The sequence below is a fragment of the Pseudomyrmex gracilis genome, unplaced genomic scaffold, assembly GCF_002006095.1.
Source record: "Pseudomyrmex gracilis isolate BER0280 unplaced genomic scaffold, ASM200609v1 scaffold_35, whole genome shotgun sequence".
Classification (NCBI taxonomy): domain Eukaryota; kingdom Metazoa; phylum Arthropoda; class Insecta; order Hymenoptera; family Formicidae; genus Pseudomyrmex; species Pseudomyrmex gracilis.
This window is the reverse complement of record NW_018020619.1, coordinates 350,315-374,135: the sequence shown is the minus strand read 5'-3', so window position 1 is coordinate 374,135 and position 23,821 is coordinate 350,315. Positions and strand designations below refer to the sequence as shown.

The 23,821-nt window shown below is 40.2% G+C and overlaps 1 protein-coding gene across 5 annotated transcripts in view; it reads right to left on the bottom strand.

Moving 5' to 3' along the window:
- The window catches only part of LOC109852784 (guanine nucleotide-binding protein G(q) subunit alpha), a 29,731-nt gene extending 9,114 nt beyond the window's left edge, over positions 1–20,617 (bottom strand). Inside the window, exon 1 of one of the 5 annotated variants that reach the window (XM_020424270.1) lies at positions 19,746–20,617. In XM_020424270.1, coding sequence (XP_020279859.1) covers positions 19,746–19,863 — 118 coding nt within the window. In that variant the 5' untranslated portion in view covers positions 19,864–20,617. The remainder of the gene's footprint in view (positions 1–19,745) is intronic. The other 4 variants (XM_020424271.1, XM_020424269.1, XM_020424267.1 and 1 more) reach the window with 4 other exon arrangements.
- Positions 20,618–23,821: the final 3,204 nt, after the last annotated feature.

Sequence of the window (23,821 nt, the reverse complement as noted above, 5' to 3'; positions counted from 1 at the left end):
TTTGGGCAAATTTGCTTCACATATTAAATCAGAAAGTGACACGAGTGTAAGCTCTCTCAAATCTCTCGTCTTCCGAACGAGAGAGAGAGAGAGAGAGAAAGAGAGAGAGACCGTCAATTATTGGTGTTCTAAGGAAAGAACCTGTTTGGAACACATTTGTCAACTTCGTTAACCCCCGACTAGCATAAATCTCCGACAGTTATTGTGCGATGACGAAACTCGCACGTGCAACAACAGCGCGATTACACTATACAGAAACCGTGCGTTTGTCGTGCTTGTTTGCCTAGATGCTTAAGACTCGCTTTGAAGTTTATATCCTCGTTCTGAGTTACGTTTCCGTCGCCGATCAATGTCAACGATGATTAGGTCCCAATGAGTGCATCGCGCTAATTTTACAGCGAAACTACGTTTAACGCGCGACATCATGCGCAGCACGGTCGAACAGGTGTGATAAAAATTAATTAACTGTTTTCTGGAACTTCCCTTGAGTTTTTATCTTCTCTCTAGGAAATTAAATAAAATACTTTCGAATACTTTTTTTTTATTTGTTCATCCTGCCACTTGCTGTAACAATTGCAATTAACCCTTCTTGTATAGACCTCAAAAATGATCTACGAGTCACAGACTAAGTCTGTGAGACGCATACGACTTTAAAATCAAACATCTCCGCAACAAAATCAATATTTTTTATATTTTGTTTTTTTAATTGCACAAGTTTGAACGATTCTGCGTCAGTAAAAAAACCAAAAATAAAAAAACAAACTGAATCTCTAGTAGTTATGAAGGTATAAGCGTTTAAAAAAACACTAATTTTTATCAGAGACATCGGTTTGAAATTTTGAGTTGGTCTAGAAGATTCATGTCTGTCCGTGAAGGATTAATATAATCCATGTAGAGATTCCGTTAATAAAAAAAAATTATATCAGTTCATATTTCGTATTTAATTTAAAGCGAGAAAAAAAAAAGAAAAAAAATATAAATTAACAGCTTGTATTGTTCTTTTGAAGCGATGTAATCAATCTTGTCATTCTATTTTTTCTCCTTCATCGAAGAGGAGCATTTGTTTTTTTTTTTTTTCAGGAATATTTTCAAAGAAGAGATTGATTTTAAATTTTGACAATGCAAAAAATAAGGAAAATTGCCCGCAAGCAAAACACAGCAATGGAATCTGGGTATCACACACAGTAGACACGCTATTTTAATTTCAAGCGATGCGTGTTCGTGTGGCGAACACTGGCAGGTTAATATTAGTCCGCGTTCAACATTCTGATTGTGTCGGAACGGCAACGTTCGTTGGCAACGATTTTGCGAGATCGCGCGCGGGATCCAAATCGACTCTTGGCCGCGAACAGGAAAAGCGAGTTAATGAATGAACAAGTCAACGCGACGAGAGTTTATAGTCAGACGAGTGTAAAATTAACGCACGCGCGCGCACGAGTTTTGTTTTATCGACGAAAAATTCAGATAATTTTTTGTTTTATCAATTATTATTCAATTAAACTCTCCTCCTCGCAAAAGAAGCGGAAGAACTTTAACATTTCAATAAAAACGATAAATTCATCGAAATTTTGTAGAAAATATTGCTGCATAAAATCGATATTCTCTGTGATTTTTGACATCGTAAAAATCTAAATTTTTAATTTTCCCAAGGTTGCTTCAAAGCAGATGTCCAACGGTTGATGCAAGAAAAACCGACTAGACACTGACCAAAAAGAAAAAAAAAGAAAAAGAAAAAAAAACACACACACACAAGTAAAAATAAACGATCTGAATTGTAAATTGCGCCACGTATTAAAAAATAAATGAGCAAAATATACGTGCGTGCGAGAGAATCGGCAAGAGACAAGATGTAAATTCAAGTCCGGTGAGTAATGCAAAAGGTATTTATTTCTCTTATCATATTTCTTATCTCTCTGCTGCCTCTTTTTTATGTTTGCAAGAAAAGACAGACGACGCTGGAAATGACTATCGTGCTAAGGCATTTTTTTTTTTTTTTCGTTTAAGCAATAACGCTTACGAGACAGACAGATAGATAAATAGATAAAATAAGAAAAAGGAAGAAGAAGATGATAATTTACACAGAACGATCGCGCGCGCTAAAAACGCTTAACATATCCACGAAATAATAAAAAAAACTACGTAAAACTTTAGCATATACTTTGTTTTTATATTAAAGCCTTCTTTTCTTTCAATAACTGCACACACTGCACAAAAATACATATATGCAGTTTTGCGTGCACAGCACAAACGCCATGACGCCACGTTGGATCGTTCAATCCAAGAAATATTTATGTTAATCCATGCAAATCAATTCCAAAATGACTCAAGATTATTAAGTGTATTTATTATATATTCGGATGCGCTCTCTCTCAAGCGCCGAATAAATATATCCAAATAATATTGATAGCCGCGTTTGTAAACTCGTTTAACGTATACGCTTCGCGTATCTCGCAAGCAAAAACAATTCGTTTTCGGCTATAAAAACGAATATGAACGTTCTTATATTATTTCAAGACGTTAAGACGTTTTCTCGGCTAACACGGATTCTCCGGCGCTAATCGATATATCGCGCCTTTGCCTTGCGGAAAGATACAACGATGGAGATCGTCGCACCCTTCTTCTTTCTCAACCTCTTCGACGTACACCATCGACGAGGGAAGTTTTCCCTTCGTCTGAACTGACGAACGTGTACGCGCCAAGCGCGGAAGCTTTCCAGGGCGGTGGAAGCTCCGTTGTCGCCGGGGGTGGGTCGATAGATGCCGACGTGGAGAGATAGGGTGAGTGAGCGAGCGAGTGAGTGAGTGAGAGAGAGAGAGAGAGAGAAAGAAGGGGGGAGGAGAGAGAGAGAGAGAGTCAGAGCAGAGCTCTTTCGCCTCCCAGGCCGCAGCACCACCCCGATATTTGCGCGCCACCCGGGCACTCTTAGGCAGCCTTCACACTGAATTGCACGTTGTCTTCGTACCGGAGATTGAAAATGTATCAATGGGTATTTGGGTTGGTTCACAAGAACCCTGAGGAAATTTCATAAAAATTGTATAGAAAACACATACCAAACTTGATGTCAAAGATTCCCATTTTCGAAGCTTATTGTTGAATTTTGTGTAAAAAATGTCATATACGCGTACACATGTGGTGTATTTTATTATAGATGTTACTATATAGTCTAATTATAATTTCACGGAGTTTTTTTCTTTTTTTTCCTTGTATGTGTTACCGCGTGACTCGTAAAAGCCAAAGACTCGAGAAGTTTCCTTCCCAAGAAACCCCGAAACTCACAATAGGTTTTCCGAAAATCAAGAATGCGCGGTTTCAACACAAAATTTCCTTAACGCGCTCGAAATATCCTTTTGTATGTTTTCCTTGTGTACTGCGCAAGACTTCCAATTATATAGTCGATCAAGAGACGCAATTTATATTACTCTCGGAATGCGTTAAACACATTGATGTACGTATGTGTGAAAGTTTCTTTTTATAATACCGTGACTCATTTTTTTACTCTTCTCCAATTATACAGAAATTTACGATCTTATTTGTGCGCGCGCTACACTGCACTATTATTTGAAACAATAATTGGTTTGCATAAAAACAAACAACTTTGTAATTATTTTATAACAATAAAAAATTTCTATTTCCGTAAAAATGACAAAAGTGATCCAAACAATTCGCTATCGGAAATATTTCACACACAGTATATATAGAGTATACTATATAGTATACTATATGTATATATATATATGACTATATACAGGTATATTTTGTGTAGGTTATAGAGAGAGAAAATGACCGGTATTCTGAGCCTGACGCGCTCCCGAATATGGTAGATTGGTAGTTTCGACACTGAGTCGGCCACGCGTCGATATTTTAAACGCATCGATCGAACTCGCAAACACACGGTATCTCGTGGTCACCGATACCGTGACTGGTGCTGATTGAATTAGTCCGCTTGCGAACGCAAAATATGCAAATTGCTAAATACTTACGCAATTCCCAAAACGCTATGCATTTTACTACGAGCCTTCATTAACGGCTTCGTTCGGCAACGGTTCAGGCAACAACAGTCTTCGCACACTTGTTTTAAAAAAGCGACGCTTTGCAGAGATATACATGTTACAAATTTTTTTTTTTCAAAATTGCGCTTCCTAAAATCCCGAATTTTTTTGCGTAACTTGTTTTCTCAACAATTTTCGTTCACCGACATTCACTTCGGTAAAATTTGTTAGCGACCGCATTATCGACACATTTGCGGTTTGTCTATTCGCGGTTTTCCGCAACATTGTGACAGTACGCCGCGTGTGATTACCGTAATTTAATTTCTCACTTCTTGTCGCCGATGTGTGTGCTGTGCAAATGATGTGCTGCACCTACACCGCGTTGTCTTGTGTGCACAAGACGTGATGAATGGGTAAACAAAACTTATACGGAATGTCTCTAGTTACTAATTTCTTTTTTTTTCAAGGAGACTCGAAAGCTGGCACAAAATTAAGAGGTGAGTACATATTGTTTCCTGTTATATCAAAATCACGAAAAAAATGTGCACAACGAAAGCTAGAAATAAAAGCGTCTCCTAAACGGAGCTTCGCAGATTTATTCCGTTTGAGAGGATCCGTTATCAAATATCAAACTGTCTCGAATCAGCACTTCGAAATACAATACAACAAATTGTATATAGCTTCAATAAGTATAAAAACTCAAATCAAGAATCAAAGCTTTATAACCGTACGCTAGGTGTACGTATGTGCGAACTACATAATTTTAACGTGTAAATTTAATACGCACAGAAAATTCGCGAATCAAATAATAATTCTAAAATTCTAATAGATGTTACTTTCAGGACTGGGTACAATACAAAACTTCCACCTAAAAAAAAGATTTATTTTTGGCGGAGATATTCGATTTTCAAGTCGCGTCTCACAGATCAGTCCCAATCCAAGTAGTAGTTTTTAAAGTCTGTCCAGGAAAAAGGTTAAATAAAACAATTACATAACTGCAGTTGTGATAGTCATACGAAGTAGCTTCTATTTTCCGCACAATTACTGCTATCAAATTGTTTATAGAGTTATTTATTCGCGCAATATGTAAAGCGATGATCGTTCACAGCAGCATTTCCCGACGCGTTTGATCCGGTCGTTAGAGACGCGCACGCGTTGACACATTTTCCGCTTTGATTGAATGCCGCTTAAGCGCCGCTATTGAATTACTAAAATTATAGCCTTTTGATGTCGCGTATCTTCCTCCCCTCAAATAATAATTAACCGATCAGTCAAGCGCGCGCAATCGGTCCTTACATAAACACAAAGCACACGATAAATCTTTTAATTTCCTACCCTCTCCTCTTACAGAGGAAAGGGTAAAAGAATATTCGGACGATACTTGCAGCCTAATTCCTCTCACATCCGCCTGGTGTACATTCAAATGAACTTTTTGATGCGTCTCTGATTCCCAAATATTACGAAACCTGCATGTAAAAAACCGCTTGTAAAAATTACTTCCAATTTAAAGTCAACCGTGCGAGCGACGTTGCGTACACGCGCGATAATCTCCCAACGAGGGGAGAGCGCACATACGCGGAGAGATCAATTCGACTCTTCCCGCAGAAATAATTGTTTATAAATCGTCAGTGCGTTTATGACACACACAAACACACACACGTCACTTCCCTCTACGTCCCTCGGTCTCTCTTTCTCTTTCTTTCTCTGTTTCTCTCCCCGAGAACACATCGTATCGTTCCGTCGTCGTCGATGCACGCGCACAATGCACGTGAAAAGTTGCGGCGGCTGTAAAAGTTCTGTCGATGGAGGAGAGGGAGAGGGAAGGCCTTTGGCGGACAATCGTGACATTATTTCCCGTACTGAATGCCAACGCCGTTAGGTACATTGTTCAGGCGCGACTGAATGAGCACCGATTAAAAATAAATGGCTATATAACACCGCTGACGTAGGGAAGCAATTTTAGTTATTAAAGAGGGACACTCTCTCGAGAAATAAAATGTTCAAAGAGAGAGAAAAAGAGAGAGAGAGAGAGAGACACATCGAAAGAGTGAGAGAGTAAAAGTGAGGTATCGATAAAAGTAACCGATTTCTCGGTTCGAATACCGATATAATTTTTTTATAAACCTTGGCGTGAGAAGGGGAAAATCACAATCTCACTTCCCTAGAACACAATACCGAAGTCCGATACATCTTAGATAATGCGCGATCCACACACTCAGAGTTTTTTACGACATATTCTATCAAGTATTAATCCTTCTGTTTTTTTCTAATAAATAAAACTTTTCTTCTTCGCATTCCAAATTGATTGAGAAAATTGATTGAAACCGAATCCCAATAACGTTCACGTTCACTAATCTCTCGAAACGTGACAATTTATATAAATATCAAATAATGAAGCAAAAACAGAATCTTTGTTAAGAAAATCTTAAAAAGTAAGTCTGTTTTATTGATAAAGCTGAATTTTTTGTACGCATTAATCTTTTTTGGGGCTGTATGAATTGACAAATCTTTTTCTACAATTAAAGTACATACAATAAGTGATCCGGAAAATCCGAATTTATACAACAAAATGAAAAAAATTGAAATTTTTAAAACAGTTTTTTTCATTTTATTATATAAATTTGGACTTGCCGGATCCCGTATTGTATAATATACTTTAATTGTAGAAAAAAATGTATCGATACAGCCAAAAAAAGATTAGTGTACACAAAAAATTCGGTTTTATCGATAAAACAGATTCACTTTAGGATTTCCCATAATGTCATTTTCTTCTCTCCTTCCTTCGGAAAAAAAAAAAACAGTTTTCAGACAAATTTGTGATCGAACAAAATCCCGTGAAGTTTTACGCCAAGAAACACACCGACCAGTCATGAAAAGGATAATTCTAGTCCGACACATTTCCGCTGAGACTCGCAGCCGCGCTAAAATTAATTTTGACGAAAGAAGCGAAAAAACAGTGACGGGAAAAAAAGAAAGAAAGAAAGAAACGCAACTTGAACATTTTCTACATACTCCTCCTCATCCTCCGTATATGTTATTAATAACAACGGTCGATTTTAATTTCGATGATTTATTTTTAGTTTTGGTTTTTTAATCTTTTTCCATATTTGGATTATGCAGAGTATTCAGAGAAAAAGGTCATTGTGTGTGTCGGAAAATAATATAACAGCCGTCCTAATAAAAATAGAAACGATATTGTTCTGTTGCGCTGTTAACGAAAATATATAAGTCATTATCGGCGATGAAGATGTCGGGAAATATGCGGATAAAATAAATAGAAAAAAAAGATTGTCCACAGAGAACAACATTACAGACAGTTTGTAAATTTAATATATTGATATATTATTTTTCGCAAAGTTAAATTGTGTGATTTTTACGAATTTGTGTGTGTGTGTGTGTATGTTTACGTCCGGTGTTCTAGTCAATTTCGTATCACACACGCGCGCGTATATTGCGCAGCGCGCGTGTGTTACGCATGATTACGCTATGAATTGTATATCCAAAAATAACGGTGATTTTCATCGCGCGCGAGAAATAATAAAAACCAATTAAATTATGTATATTTCTTTTTTTCATGTTTATATTGTGTGTTTGCATTACAATAATGTGGCTTTCTCTCTTTCTTTCTCTCGAACTTGTGCTAAATAAAAAAACATTGATCGACTCGCAAATACATTCCTAGATTTCTCTCTCTCTCTCTCTCTTTTCTCTCTCTCTCTCTCTCTCTCTCTCTCTCTCTCTCTCTCTCTCGCTTTCATATACGCACAGGCAAAAAAGAGTTCAAGTATTGACGGCAGTTCGGAGTTACATTCCTGTATCGAGTCACGCACGGCGTTTCGGAGTTTACACGTTCCTGTCTATATAAAAGCGATTAACGCGCGATTAACGACCGCGTGTTTTCAGCGATCGCGTGATTGCGCAATCAGCGCGACGGTGTTTTAGCGATTCAATGAGATCCTATTTTTAAACCAGCTTACGCGCGGAGGCCCCGGAGAAGAAGAGAGAGAAAGAGAGAGAGAGAGAGAGAGAGAGAGAGAGAGAACATGTTCGCCGCGCTTTTTTATCGTCTCATCTGTATTTATCGGCCGCCGCCGTCGCCGCGCCGTCGTGTGAACAGCGAAGAAGCGCATAATATATTTGTCGATTGTTAGTGCGCCGATTGTTGTCGCCACGCGGAATTGGGCAATTTTTTTTTATATAAACGCGTGTAACGTTATACGTGCGAAAAATATTAATAGAACAACGATGTGTCGGAATCTTGCGACGCGACGCGAGGAAGCGAAGAACTTCGTTCGAAGCACGTGCATCTAAAATGATATAAAGATGCGTTTGTTAATATCGAAGGTAAATTTATATATATATATATATATGTGCATGTAATATCGACGCTTCGATAGTTCAAAGTATCATAAGTATTCTTACATGAGTCGTGGGGTGCAATAGCGATGCGAAGCTGTGAATAAAAACGGATAAAAATACAACTTTTATGCCATGCATGATTATCACGGTCTAAGTCCTCGATTTTTCATTTTACGATGAAAAGGTGACGCGCGGCGCAGTGTGTTTGTGTGTGTGTGTGTGTTTTGCTATGTCATAGCACATTGAATGCACAGTGTGAGGAGCTTAATGGCAAATTATCACAGCACTTGTCAGAACTGTGTACAAGAGAGAGGCTTCTCGCAAACTTGATCGTAAACAGATTTTTTTCGAAAAAATCAAGAAATAGGACTTTGAGAGATATATTTTTAAAACCTGTAAACTAATACACGTAGAAAATTAGAATTGAATGTCAATTCTTAGACACTACTTTGCGTCACATTTGTCTGAATTCCTCATTTAACCCTTCAATCAAATTAAAAAAATCTCATTTGCAAAAACGGCACTCCTCAGCCAGGAGCCGAATCCGCGAAAAAAATTTTTTTTAAACGAGATTAAAAGGTTTTTTCTTTTTCCTTGAAGAACAAACGTCTCGATCAAATTCGTCAAAGATTCCGTAACATGTTAATTTGATAGACGTGAGATATTTCGTAATTACGAACACACACACACACACAAGTGCGCAATACGAGTTCTTTTCCGGGTTTCAATGGGATTACCGCGATTAGCGGAATTACGAATTCGCCGAAGCCGATATATCCGACGTCTTTCAACTATCGCGGTAGTGAGTTAGCGTCGCCGGTTCGCCATTTAACGCGGAATAGACGGAATATTCGAAACTGGAATTAACGTAATATTCCGCTCGATCGAACGGCGCGCATATGCTTCGGTAGGTAGAGCGTCCATATATACACGTACAAAACACACGTACACGCATACCCACACGCACGCGCGCGGATCCGCACACACAAACGGCTATGCGCACGATCCGTGCTCACGGCGCGAGTATGCAGATGCTCCCGATATATCGAACGCGCGTAAATTTGCTGTAACTTGCCAATGAGGATAATTAAAGATTATCGGGATACACATCTCCATCGTGAAACAACGTTCTTGCGTACTGTGTGCAGGCGAGCAAATTGATTGCGTCCCGTTAAGCGGTAATACGCGATAAGATTCATTACTTGTCGTTACCGCCCGATTACGGCATTATAACGCGTATAGAAGTAAAGTTGCCGAATACGAAACCGCCTTTCCTCACCGAGAGATTCAAGACTAAACCTCTTAAAAGGAGGTGTTCGACAGTTTCAATTTCAATTGATGTCAACGAACGCAATCTACAGTGTTAGTTTTTTAAAATCTTTTATCTGTAGAGAGACTGGGTCTTCCAGACCCACTCAAAAGTTGCGCATCAACGTTTCTTAAAAAAATAAGTTCTTTCTAAACGCTTGTATCTTTGAGATTACTGGACATTTTTTCAATCTTTTTTTTTATCGACGCAGAATTGTTTAAACTTTCAATTCGTAAACAAGAAATTAAACAAATATTGATTTTTTGTGAAGATATTTGATCGTAAAGTTGCGTGGGCCTCACAGACCCAGTCTACAATTTTCGTAGGTTTCGTTTAGGTCTACAATCGAAGGGTTAACACAATGACGATCGAAAAGATCGCGTATTCAAGGAAGTTTTTGTAATATGGGGGAATATAAATGTATGTACAACTATCAGCGATTCAGTATTCAAACAAACCTGTTTCGAATAGTATTTGAAATTATTTTTGAAGTTATTCTACGTGAAGTTTTTCTCCGGAATCTTTATCTTGCTTCTATCAATCGCGATGAGATAAAATTCCATAGATTTTTCCTGGTTTTTTCCGTTAGTTTCCGTATCTGTTTGATCATTTTTAACCACTCATTTTCTAGCTATAATCATCTTTTCCAGTTTTCACGAGTCCGTGATGGCAATCGTACACAATCATGTCAAACGTACATACACGGCGAAAATAGCGCCGCGCGGAAAATACCTCGACAAGGACCTTCGCGGGTTAACGCACACGGATTAAAAAATAACAAATCGATTTTATGATAAACTTATTTATAAGAACTTAATTTTAGTTATTGTTCGCGACAAGACGTTCCGCAAATTGCCTAAAAATGACAGTCTCGCTTTATGCGATATTTATAACGTCTCGATATCGGCAAAATATACGTATGTATATTTTATATTTTTAACATTGTATTCTTTGATATATTAATATCAAATGCTAACATAAGTCATTATTAAAAATGTTATTTTTGACCCTTTGCCTGTAGACCTAAAAAAAAAACCTATTGTAGACTGGGTCTGTGAGGCCCACGCGACTTTAAGATTGTATATCTCTGCAAAAAATCAATGTTTTTTCAATTTCTTTTTTTTTTAATCAAAAATTTGAATTCTGCGTTGATAAAAAAAACCAAATTGAAAAAATCTCTAGTAGTTTCTAAAAGATAGAAGAGTTTAAAAAAAAAACTAATTTTTTCTAAAAACGTCGATGCGCAATTTTTGAGCGGGTCCGGAAGACCAAGTTTACGGACGAAGGGTTAACACCATTAGTGCTTGTAATATTTATTACAAAAAAAGAAAATTTAAAAAGAAAGGATTAAAAAAATAGAAAAAATATCCTTCTCCTACTTTCCTCTAATGTACAAATTAGTTTTCACAAATGTAGAAATACTTGTCAACATTTTTACACACTGAATTCTCAATTACAGTGCACAATTGTAACAATTGATACAATTGATGATCTGGATGTATAACGAGTGTCGTCGCACTAAAGCCGCATAGAGAGATTTCAAGAATATAAAGTTGATTTTTTCTTAGAGAAGATTTAAATGGATTGACTTAATTATGGAGTTATTTACCTCACTGAAGACCTTCGCGGCTTAACGCACACGGATTAAAAATAAATAAATCGATTTCATGATCGACTTTATTTATACAAGCCTAATTTTAGTTCCGTACAACGATGCGCAACAAAACTAGCTTAAAGCAAAAATTATCTTTTTTTTTTTTTTTTTTTTTTATTTATTGTATCCATCTTTTTGTAAGCAATTTTGCAAGCTTCCGAATTTTGTTTTAATCGTCGAAAAGTGTAGAAAAATGTTGCACGATCGCATGTATGCTTCGTTTAATTAAATCTCATCAATTCGACACGTGTAAAAAACATACCACTGTGTCGCGTTAACACGCGAGAAATGACTCTCGCGAACACACAGACGAACACACAAAACGCGCGGGTTGTTTAACGCGATGCGCCGTTAAATTAAAATAACGGTCGTTCGTTGGTTGAAAAAAATGCTGCCATATTGTTTCGACAAAGGTCGATGCAATAGCAACCGGATCCGACGCAGTACTACATGCCGAGCTCGTACGCGGCTACGGAAGCGACCGCAATCTTTAATGTCACTACTTCCGGGGCCGCTGTTTACGAGCGCGCTAATAATACTCGCGGGCGACTAGCGGCGGCCGCGATTTGATACTACAGCGGAATTACCCGACGAATTTACTCCGTCGGTTTTTCCACATACCCTCCGGAAATCCGCCCCTCGCGAACTTTTGACGCGCGGCTCAAGGAGCTTATTCAACAAACTTCAATACGCTATACAAATTGCAGCAAATTTGGCAATTATATTTCTTACAACGACAATGTTATGGTTAAAATTTTTGTGTCACTTTGTTTGTATGATATTTTTGAGATATGTTCAATATTAAAGTCGCACTTTTATAAATATTCTTATATAAAAGAAGCAATATTTATGACAATTAGTATATTGTAATTTCTTAAATAATTTTACCATCTAAATAACAAAAAAAACATTGTGTAAAGTTCACGCATGAAAAATGTATATAAAAAACTGAACAACATTGCACCGTTTTTGTATAATAACCAATAATATGACGAAAGGTGACATTTTCCGCCAGTACAAGAAAATTTTTGTTTTAAATTATCTATAGTAGATTTCCATATAACACACGGGTTCATTTAACACATGGGTTTGTATATTATTCGTTCGTGTAACACGGATTCTCTTATACATACGTGTTTTCAAATGCATGCGGCGCAATATTTGTATAACTTATTTGAATCGTATAACACAAATTCAACATAATGAAAGATATTATGTTATACTAATCTACTGTATACAATAAAAAAAATTTTTTTATTTTAACTCTCAAACTGTAAACGTTTTTTTGACACCTTTCATCCGCAAACCAAGGTCGTTTATGTCCCCACTGTATTTTTCTCTATTTTATAGAAAAATTTTAAAAAAATTTATGTAGTATCTCTAAACGTTTTACATTACAAATCAACCAAAACATTTTGGAAAAACTTAATTTGTTTAAATAATTTTTAATATAAACAAAGTAACTCGAGTGTAATAACTCAAAATGTAGTTTCGTTTCAAAAATCGTAACTTTCCAAGAAGTCGATCAACTTGAAAAAAACAAAGTGCTTAAATTGAAGATAAAGGTTGCAGCTTTCATAAGAAAATTATGCTATTGCATTTTATTAAATATTTTGGATCATAGATATTTTGATTTTTTTGTTTTAATTTCGTTTTGTCACTGTGACTATCGAAATTGTACCGGAGAAGATCTGAAATTTGGCCCCGTTACGTTCGCCTCCTATACAACTTTTTTTTAGGGCGGACTCCTTTCCTTTTCCTCGTCTGTAAGTTATAAACACAAGTAGATTTTGCGAGGACACGAATCACCCTCGTTTGCAGTTTGAGAGTTAAAATACTTATATATACAATAAAAAAATTTTGTTTTAAAATACGATAATTTGTTATTAAAATATCAAATATTTCTTGAAAATATATAATCAATATAAACGTAAGATTTTAGTAGTACCAATGTGTTTTTTTGTTTCCAAAAACGCTATTGCACCGAGCCTCAAATGTCTTTGCATGGTCCTATTTGCACGTTCAGTAAATAGACTCCTTAAGTGCCTTATCGCGTTGCGGGGTTTTCTTCGAAAATTTCTCGCGAGAATACATTCTCTCTCTCTCTCTCTCGCAAATGACAAAAAAATCGCGCGAGACGCTTTTTTCTTTGCTCTTAACGACAATGTTCAGAAATCGCAAAAACGATTGTGTGTATTTTTTCCTTGCAGCTCAAAAACTACATAACGCAAGATCTTTTTATCCGCAAGAAAGAACAAACGCGGCCTCAATGATTTATCTCCGATAAAATCTTTGCACACACGTGAGAGATGCAAAAAGGCGATAATCACATGTTGAGAGTTTCAATTGGCGACAAATAGATCTTGCGACAGATAATGTGATCGAGATAATTATGTCACGCCTCTCTTTATCAATATCGCGCGCATTTCCGTAAACGAAACTTCAACGTGATGTAACGTATTTGCTTGAATTCTCCTTGTTTCCTCCTTGCGTGTTATTGTGCGCGCGATAACGTTGTTTTTTTTTTTCGTAAAGACGGAGAGACAAACGCCGCAAGACTATCGCTATTGCGATTGTTTGAAGAATGAGACGATATATATGTATGTGAGTAAATCTAATAGACACGCGATAAAACGGAATGATCAAATAACAAACCCGTCCTTATCTCTGACTTAAAAAAAACAAAAAAACAAAAAAGTTGCTTCACACTCGGTGATTTACAATTCCCCCGAACCGGTTTGTGATCGTTCGTGCATACAAGTGAGAAATGACTCACGATTACCTTACAAAACGTTATGAAGAACGGTGTTTGCTTGTTTTTTTTTTTGCTCGATTCTTCCTGAAGTCGTAAACCAAGAAGATGCAAATTTGCATATTACGTAAAAAAAAAACAAAACAAAAAAAGATACACGATAAAGATAGGCAAATACATGTCGTGTCATAATTCCGAATAAATAAGAAAACAACAGCGATCGGCGCACGTGCATGTGTTGTATATTAGCGCAAGAGTCATCTCGATGATCTTGAAGCGAAGAATGAATTTGCATCAAGTCATCACGTGGCGGTCGTTTGCAGTCGGCGCGGTGACAAGAAACGACGTCGCAGGACTGTATCGCATATTTCCCGAAAAGCGATTATGCGTTCCAGATGGAAAAGACAATTGCAAAACAGAAGCGACTATCTTGAAAACAAAACGCGACACCTTGTCGAGGAATTGCATGAACTGTTCTTTCCGAAATTGGACTTGCGAGTTATGGTTTTGCGAGCTACGCATATTCGCGTGTTGTATGTGTGTGTGTGCGCGCGCGCGCGCGTGTGTGTTAGTAGCGTAGCCGCCATTCGTTCAGAAGCTGCGAGCAATCGTCGAAATTGAATTTGCTGCTGGGTCCCCGCGATTTACAATTTCGCCGAGTCGACAGGCTTGTTTCTGCAGTTCGACAGCTCGGAAACTTGGCCGGACGAGAGAAAGGGCAGAATCGGCGACCGGCGGGCGCAGCATTAATTGAACCCTTTATTTCCAAAATTGATTTCGACAGGTGCGAATAAATTTTGGAAGCGTTCGCATTTGTATTCGTATGATGTAGCAGTACGCGCGTGTACTTGGATCTAAATGTATAAGTTTGTGATAAACCGAGGATCTCTTTCTCCCTTACTGAAAGTGTTAAAGTGTACAAACAAAAAAAAAGAGAGACGGAGAGAGTTAAGAGAGAACAATCTGATCCCGCAACACGCGCCATAGAAGTATCAGATATCTCTTCCAAGTTTGTATATACAAACAGCAACTCGTTGAAAACAATTTTCAACAACGACAACACGCTGGGATTAATTGTCGCGTCGATACAATTTCAACTTCATTAAAGTTGCGAGTATTAATTTCAAAAGCGAGTGTCACATGACAGACACGAAGCGATACGTATCACCAGCGACAAATTTGTTAATTTTTTTTGCGGGCACAGATCTCAAAAATGACATACGAGTCAGACAAACCGGGTCTGCGAGATTTACGCGACTGTAAAATCGAATACCTCCATGAAAAAATCGATATTTTTTAAATTTTGTTTTTTTTTAATCGAAAGTTTAAACAATTCCGTGTGTTAACAAAAAAACCAAATCTCATGGAAGAAAAAGATTTGTTAGAATATAAAAGTTAAAAAAAAACTAAGTTTTACCAGAGACGCGCAATTTCCGAGTGAGATCTAAGATGTCCATGTCTGTCCGCGAAGGGTTAATTGTGAGAGATCGTTACATAGCAAAAAGCAGCTGTAAAATAAACAAGCAATACTGATTATCGCCGGTAATAAAAATGACAGTCATCGAATCGATTATCGAATTAATGAGTAATGCGCAATTAATGATCACTTCACGGCCACGTGCGTATTGATGTAATGTGCGTGTGCAATTGCAAGTTCTTACAAGTTGGAAAAATTTGTTCGCTCGATCGAAGATTCGCATCTGACAGGAAAATCACGCTGCGCGCGCGCGCGCGCGTGTGTGTATGAGTACGCTTAGGATTTTGTTTCGCAAAATAGACGAGTGAATATGCACACGCAGCCCGCGTGAATCACAAAACCGCAAAGAGTATTCCGCGGAAAACAATGCGCTTAACGAGCGACAACTTCTCATCGGGTCATAAGCAAGATGAATTTGATACGCCGAGTCGGCGCAACACAAAAGAGCTCATGTTACTCCGATACGCCGTTAAAAAGCTACAAGTTGACATATCAGAAAGTCGCGAAGTCCTCGAATCGAAAGGCTGCTTTTAACAAAAAAAAAAAAAAAAGACTTTTCACTCAAGAGCTCTCCTTATGTTATACATTGCAACTAAATAACAAAAATTTACCTTCTCGAAGATCACTTTTCAGAAAATCTTAAACTAAAATTTTAAAGATGACAATTAGAATTTAGGTGAAATTAAATATTATCTCGTAACGAGTAAACCGACCAAACTGAATAAAACACCACTTTGTAGCGAAAACTTGTCAAATGTTATTGTTACAAATATAAAACAAATTTTTAATACCTTAGTAATTTAAATACATATTACTAATGTGTATTTAAAAATTATTAAAATTTTATATATTTATTTCATACTTAAAGTTATAAAATTTGACAAGTTCACGCTACAAAATGGCGTTTTTTATTCGGTCTACTCGTTACGAAGTAATAACCGTTTGCTTTCAACTAAATTGTCACCCTGTATATATTTAACACACAGAGTATGTAAATAATAATTACGAAGATACCTCTCTTAAGTAGAATCAGTGCGTTGCACTGAAAATTGGTGAGTGTTTGCGGATAGTTGCTATATAATCTTCCACGGAAAATCGGTGTATTTCACTAATTCATTCAGTTGGAAAACTTCCTGTTTGAATCAGCACATACTCACTGAGTCAATCAGTAAATATCAATGCTTCTAAAATAATTTACAATATATGCAGAAGATATTTATTTTTTCATGATAAATGCACCAAATTACTTTTCTTTGTTATTTTCTACGTTGTCCTTTTATTTCTTTTCAATTATTTTATTTGTTTTCAATTTTGTTTTCTATTTTTTAGTTTTCTTTTTATACTTATTTTGGATTTCTTTACTTATTTTTCTTATATATTTATTTTACAAATGTTTTTCTTTTTATTTTTACTTTATTTTATTTTTGTTAATAATTTTGAAATTATGTTTCAAATTGCGCTTGAGGGAAGCTTCCTAGAGCGCCTCAAAAATAAAGCTTCTATCTCTATCTATCTATCTATTTATCTATCTTGTCCTACTTCGTAGAAAAAAGCCTATTGCGCTAGGAACCACTTCGACTGAACTCGAACTTGGAAACCTTCTGATTACGAAACAGACGCTCTACCAATTCAGCCATTGAGCCATTCTCAAAAACTGTTGCGAAGCTGATAATGTAAACGCCTTTTAGTCGTTGACATTTCGAACTATCTATCTCTGGGAATCTGTGACAACGAATCGATTAGTAAAATTTTAACTGTTTCTACTTAAGAGAGTAATTAATTACAAAAAAGCCTTCAGCAACAGTACATCAAATCGAAGCTGATGATTTTGGTGGCATTCAAATTATTGTGTAATCTTTATATTTATGCGACGTGTGAAATATTTTGAAACTTTAAACAAAAAAAAAAAGAAAGAAAATACTAGGGTAGTAGAAGAAGAAAGAGTTTTTTAAGGCAGAAACCAGATTTAGTTAAAAAAAAAAAATAGAAATAAGAATAAGACGGAAAACACACGTGGCCTGTGTAATAAGAAACAAAAAAAAGAGATCAGGACAGCAAGTAGATAATAGAATAAAACATTCTAGATATAAAAAATGTTAGATACAAGACAACTACAGTGTTCGGAAGAGAAGAAGGAACAGAGAGAAGGAACGAGTGCGTAGAAAATAGAGTGGATGAGAACAGAATTTTTATATAAACCAGATCCGCGAGAAGCTAGAGCCATTCGGTTGCGCTAGCAATTGAGACATATGTAAATTTAACGTAGTTATAATGTTAAAATTTTTAATTTGTACGTGCAGAAAAATGATGATTTGGTATGCAAATTATGTATATCATGAAATATCTAGCAATTCGCACCAGCGTTATCAACGCAGCCGATTGTACAGCCGGAGGGTCATATCGCAGAGAGCAGCAGCCGGTCGAGAGAGAGAGAAAGAGAGAGAGAGAGAGAAAGAGAGAGAAAGAAAGAGAGAAAGGGAGAGAAAGAGAGAGAGAGAGAGCTGTCAAGCGCACGCCGGCCGCGCCGATCGACCTCGTGCACAAGACAAGAAACGTACGTGACTCGTCGTCGTATCCCGGGCGGCGCCGGCGTCGACGTTGACGACGGCGTCACGCGGCCGTCGCGATCACTCGCGAGAGCCGCGCGCATGAATGAAACGCGAGCGGAGGACGAGAGAGAGAAAGAGAGAGAGAGAGAGAGAGAGAGAGAGCGGACTCTTCTAAAAGGAGAGGAGTTACGTAGGGTCAATCAGGGTAATCGCGACAGCCGGCGTATGCGGACGCGACAGCCGGCGTATGCGGACACGACAGCCGATGACACACAATTAAATTTATTATCCTCCGACAATCGTCGTGCTACCAATCATTTTACGACGTCCGCTGAACGACGAACTTTTGTCACCTTTTTTTCTTTTCGACAATTCCTATCACACGTAACTGCTGCTCGCTGTGTATCGCTCGCTTTTTTACTGTCCGTACCGGGAACTAACACGCTGTGTGTCTGAGTGTGTGTGTCGCGGCGGTGGTGTCGTGATTATTCAGCGTTGCAATTACTCTAATTGACCCCGCGCCGACGTCGCGCTCGTACGTATATATGTATACCGAGAAACTTTGTCATCGGCGCTTTTCATTGATTAATTCGGAGATTTAATATAACGGGATGGGCGGATAACGCGTATATAATGAGGAATTACTGGAAATAAAAATCAACGGCACTTAAAGTGAAATTCCGAGATAACACGCCACGCGTATTGGGGACGTGCGTAAAAGTGTGTGTGTGTGTGTGTGTGAGCGCGTCGTGATCGACTGCGCGAGAATTAATTATCGGTCGGCATCTCGCGCCAAGTGGAAATTGAACGGCGAAATATTCAGCCACTTAATTTTTTTTTATAATCCGCATCTTTATCCAGGATTTTAAATATGCGACACTTGACGCTGTAATTAAGAGAGTGATACGTTGTGTCCTGAATGAGACGGCGAACGAGAGAGAGAGAGAGAGAGAGAGAGAGAGAGAGAGAGAGAGAGAGAGAGAGAGAAAGAGAAGAATCGTAGCATTGTATCTCGAAAAGTGACGGAAGAAAAGAGCCGTATCGCTTCCCATTTTCTCCGAGCAAACTAACTTGAGTAACCGAGTTTATGTAAACTCCCCGTGTCTTCATGACACACACACACAGACGCACAAGTTCGCGGCGAGCGTTGTTGTCTTTCGTTAGTTTCTTCAACAAGAGGCGAGAGAGAGAGCAAACGATTCGCGATACTCACATCCGCTTTTAGCGCGGCGCTTCATGTGTATTTCCCTAACTAATGACGGCTTTACAATGTGTTATAGATAGCGAGGAGTCAAGTCAAGTGGCAAATTATACTCACCTTCCCCTCAAGACGAGTAACGATACAAACGCTCAGGCGAGTGTAAAAGCGCGCCGTCTTGACGCGTTAACGTCAAATTACGCAATTTTCCATTATTTTCGGAGCGAATTTACGCGACGACACGTTAACGCGACGAAGAATCCGAAGTTTTTGCGCGTTTCTCGATAAAAAATAAAAAAATAAAAAAAAAATAAAAAAAAACAACGGAATGTATCGGGTGAAAAAACCCGAAGCGTTCGCACTGTTACATCACTGGGGCCCGACCGGCTGCTCCGCGGATACTTCGGTTTGACAGCCGATACATATGAGATACGTACGTACTAAGAAACTATACTCACCGAGTAACAACAACTTGAGTTCCCGCCTGGCATCCCGCTTGTCCCTCCGCAACTGCCGCTCGATCTCCTGATTGATGCGTTTCTGTTCCTTTGCTTCCTCCGACAGGCAGCACGCCATGGCTCAGGACGGTGAGATCCTCCTTTGACGGAGGAGGGAAAAAGTTAAACGGCGAAAGAAGAAGGGAAGAGAGGAGAATGGTTCGAAGAAGAGAGGTAGGAAAGTTACCGAGGAAGAGAAGTCGCGAATCGAGGAGAAGCAGGAGAGAGAGTGTTACGTGTGATTCTCGTAGTGACAACGAGTGCTGCTCGCCGACCGGCGGCGACCTTCGTTGCAGCTCTTCTTTATCGGTCTCTTTCTCACTTTCCACGCGCACGGCAAATTACACTCGGCCGATCTCGCCGTCGCGTGCGATCTTCGCCGCGCGTTAACTCAGCGCGAGAGAAACCCGGTCTTCCTCTTTCTCTCTCTTTTTCTTTTTTTTCGGATGGTCTTTCTGATGAGTGAGATTTGATCCCGACTGATCTTATACGGGTTCACTCGTTATCGACGGCGAACGAGCGACGACGACGACGTAAAGACGCCTCGTCGTCGTCCTCGTGGTCCCCGTGCTCTTTCTATCCTCTTCTCTCTCTCTCTCTCTCTCTTTCTCTGTCTTTCTCTTTCTCTCTCTTCGTCTTTTTCGTCCCGGCGCTGTCTCTTCCGTTCTGCTAATCACACCACCGGCAATTCCACTATCCACGACGACGACGACGACGACGGCGGCGTGTCACTCACTTTCCAGTATACAACACAACCCACCACTAGCACCACCACCAGCACAACGGTCACCACGATGACGACGACGACGGCGACGACGGCGGCGACGACGACGACGACGACGGTGAAAAAGAAGGAAACGACGGGGGAACGTCCCCGACACGGACGCACCCGTGTTTTTCCCCCCTCAACGACGGCGGCGTCTACGCAGCGCCGTTGCTCCTGGCGGGGCTCGACGACGCCAGCGACGCATCAACGGCGCGTTTACGCGCACGCACACGAGCCCTTCTCGCGCCGCCTGTCGTTTCCTACTGCTCGCGCGGTCGGTCGTTCTGGTGCTCCGATCTGTCTGTTTCTTCGCTGCTCTCCGCTCCGCACTTTGTATGTACGTACGTACGTGTGTAATGTAATCTGTCTCCTTCTCTCTCTCTCTCTCTCTTTCTCTCTCTCTCTCTCTCTCTCTCTCTCTCTCTCACTCTCTTCCTTTCTCTTGTCAGATCCCGTATCGTTTCGTCACGCTCGCACGCACGTTTTGCTCCGAGAGAGCGCGAGTCCGCCGAGGCGCACTACGCGAATCTTCTAACCCAAGCGCGCGAGAGATGCACGTAATGTATCCGTATATTATATACACATATGTAATCCTCTCCGCGTGATTCTTCTCTTGGTTACTCACGCACACACACGCGCGGCACACACGCAACCACCATCGGGGCGCGCACGTTTCGCCTCCTCCACTATGTGTACGAAGAAGAGAACACGACAGCGCGGCCTGTCGACAGCTCCTGCCTAACCACACGACGTTGTCCTGGATAGACGTGTTTCCCCGCTGAGGGCGAGGTCCGTGTCTGTTTCTCTTTCGTTCCTTCCTTCCGCGCTCTCTCTCTCTCTCTCTCTCTCTCTCTCTCTTCACGGCACTTCTTCTCACCTCTCGCACTCACTTCCTCTCTCTCTCTCTCTCTCTCTCTCTCTCTCTCTCTCTCGAGCTTGTGTTGTCGCTGTCGTTCTCTCACCCGAGTCCCGGCACGGGGGGGTTAACACTTGGCGCAGAGGAAACACCACCGATGTGCCCGACGGATTTGACACTTTCCGACGGAGTCTGGAGTCGCGGCGCGCGCGTTTTTCACCCACGTACGGCACACTGCACACACGACACGGCCAGAGAGAGCTCCCGAGAGAGCGGCGTAACGGCGACGTTCGGCGATCAGCTCCCCGGCTCTCGCGCGGTGTTGGTTGGGTGTGGTAACCCACCGGCGCTCCGTCTCTCCCTCCTCACTCACGTACTCACGTTCTCTCTCTTCCCCGCGGACTCCGGTCCCTCGGTCTCGCTCGCACACACTCACCGTCTCGCTCGCGCCGACTCTTCGCTCTTTCCTCTCTGTCGCGCTCGCTCCGTGGTACACGCCAAGAGTAGCTGCTGCTGCTGCTGTTGGTGGTACTGTTGCTGCTGCTGCTGCTGCTGCTCCAACACACCGACTGACACTGCAACACGACACGAAGACAACACGAGACAAGCGCGGCATACACGCGCGTGGTACAACACTTGATAACGACGACGTGTCGAATCGCCGCGAAAGAGAGTTCACTCCGATGCGCGCTCGTCGGTTATCTTCTCTCTCACTTAGTCTTACACATTCCCTCTCTCTCTCTCTCTCTATCTATCTATCTATCTATCTCTCTCTATGTTGCTGCTGCTGCTGCTGCCTGGCTGCACGAGCGCCCACACCTCACGAGCGGAGCGACTCCTCTTTGCAACACGCGCCGCGCCCGTCCGGCGCGCAGCTTTTATGAAGAGTCGCGCGAGCCGAGAATCTTGTTAGAATAAACCAGATTGGCGAAGCCCCGCGACACGGCACCCACGACCAGCTCGTAGTCGGTTCGCTCGTGGCTGGCTGCCTGCGTATTATCAGCAGCGCGATAAGGGCGCGGGGGGTGCGCACGTGTCTGCTAACGAGATTACAATCGCCGAGTGGGAGGAGGCGCGGTCGCTACTCGACCGAGGGGGAGGTTGCACGCCGAATGTAACGGCGTAGCGCCTGCGTCGGTCTGGCTTGCCAAGTTTTTCCTACATTATCGACTGAGATAACTGCGGCGCTGCGCGAGAGTAATCTGTGCGGAGAGGAAAACCGCGTCGCTAAAATCTCATCGCGCCGGCCGGGACGTTTGTCGCCTCGGCGCACTTTTTTTTGCGATAACACGCGTAAATAAAAAAAAATAAGAGAATCAAATATCAACAGTTTTTTTTTTATACAAGTTTTTTTAAATATGAAATACTTTCTTTACTTCAGTTTTTTCGCAATTATTTTGTCGCTGTCGTTTCTTTGCGCAATCGCTTGATATTTTTGTCGTTATCTTTTACAACGATCTCTGTTTTTCATCCTTTTTGTTGCATATATTTCTATCCCCTCTTCGCGAGTGAAGCTTTTGTCATGTCAGATTTGCATTTGCCGAAAGCGCGTTGCCGTGAATCTGCGAGATTCTCTTTTCTGTATGTGCTGAATATTCTATTTCACAAGTTCTAAACCGGATTTGCATTGCGTCGTGAATGAACATTGTAATACTGAAGAGAAACGTAAAATACGGGAAAAAACTAGTCTTCTCTATAGATATTAGACTAACATATATTTTAAACAATAGAATAGAATTTTTTTTGAAAAAACAAAAAACGTTTCAAAAACCGAAAAACGTTTTTGCGATATGAAAACAGTTATCTTTCGAATAAACGCGCCGGAAACGAATCTTCCGAGGAATCGAGGAATTTTAATATACGCTTTTGAAAGTCGAAAGCACATCGTTCTCTATTTTGTACGTCTCAGGAAAAGCACGTGCCGTTGTTATTGCCGAGAGGATTAAGTTTAAAATGTGAGGCTTCGCGAAGCCTATAATTCCGACCGACGTCTAGGACTTGATTCGATCTCTTAATTACTTGTCAGTTCTCTGATATGACACCGTGCTTATTGCTTTATCCGCACGTGATTGACGTGATATTTTTAGCGCGCCTCCGCTTCTTTGCTCGATTCTTCCTCTTGAGACACGCGTTTCCTCTACGAGATGCAAAATCAATGGTTTTCTTCGAACGAGACCGAAATATATAAATCGGTCGTTCGCTCGCGTGCGTGTATCATCTTCTTCATAAATGTCACTCACCTGTGTGTCTGAATGAGCCACGTGACGCAAATAAGTCAACGGAAACAGTTTTGCACAAGGTCGCGACATACGTGTTGTAACGATCCATGTTGCCGTGTAACGTTGTGAAAGATTTGCTCGAGAATCTCCAGCCCGTTTGTGTGTTCGTTTTATCGTCGTTAAACACGCGATAATT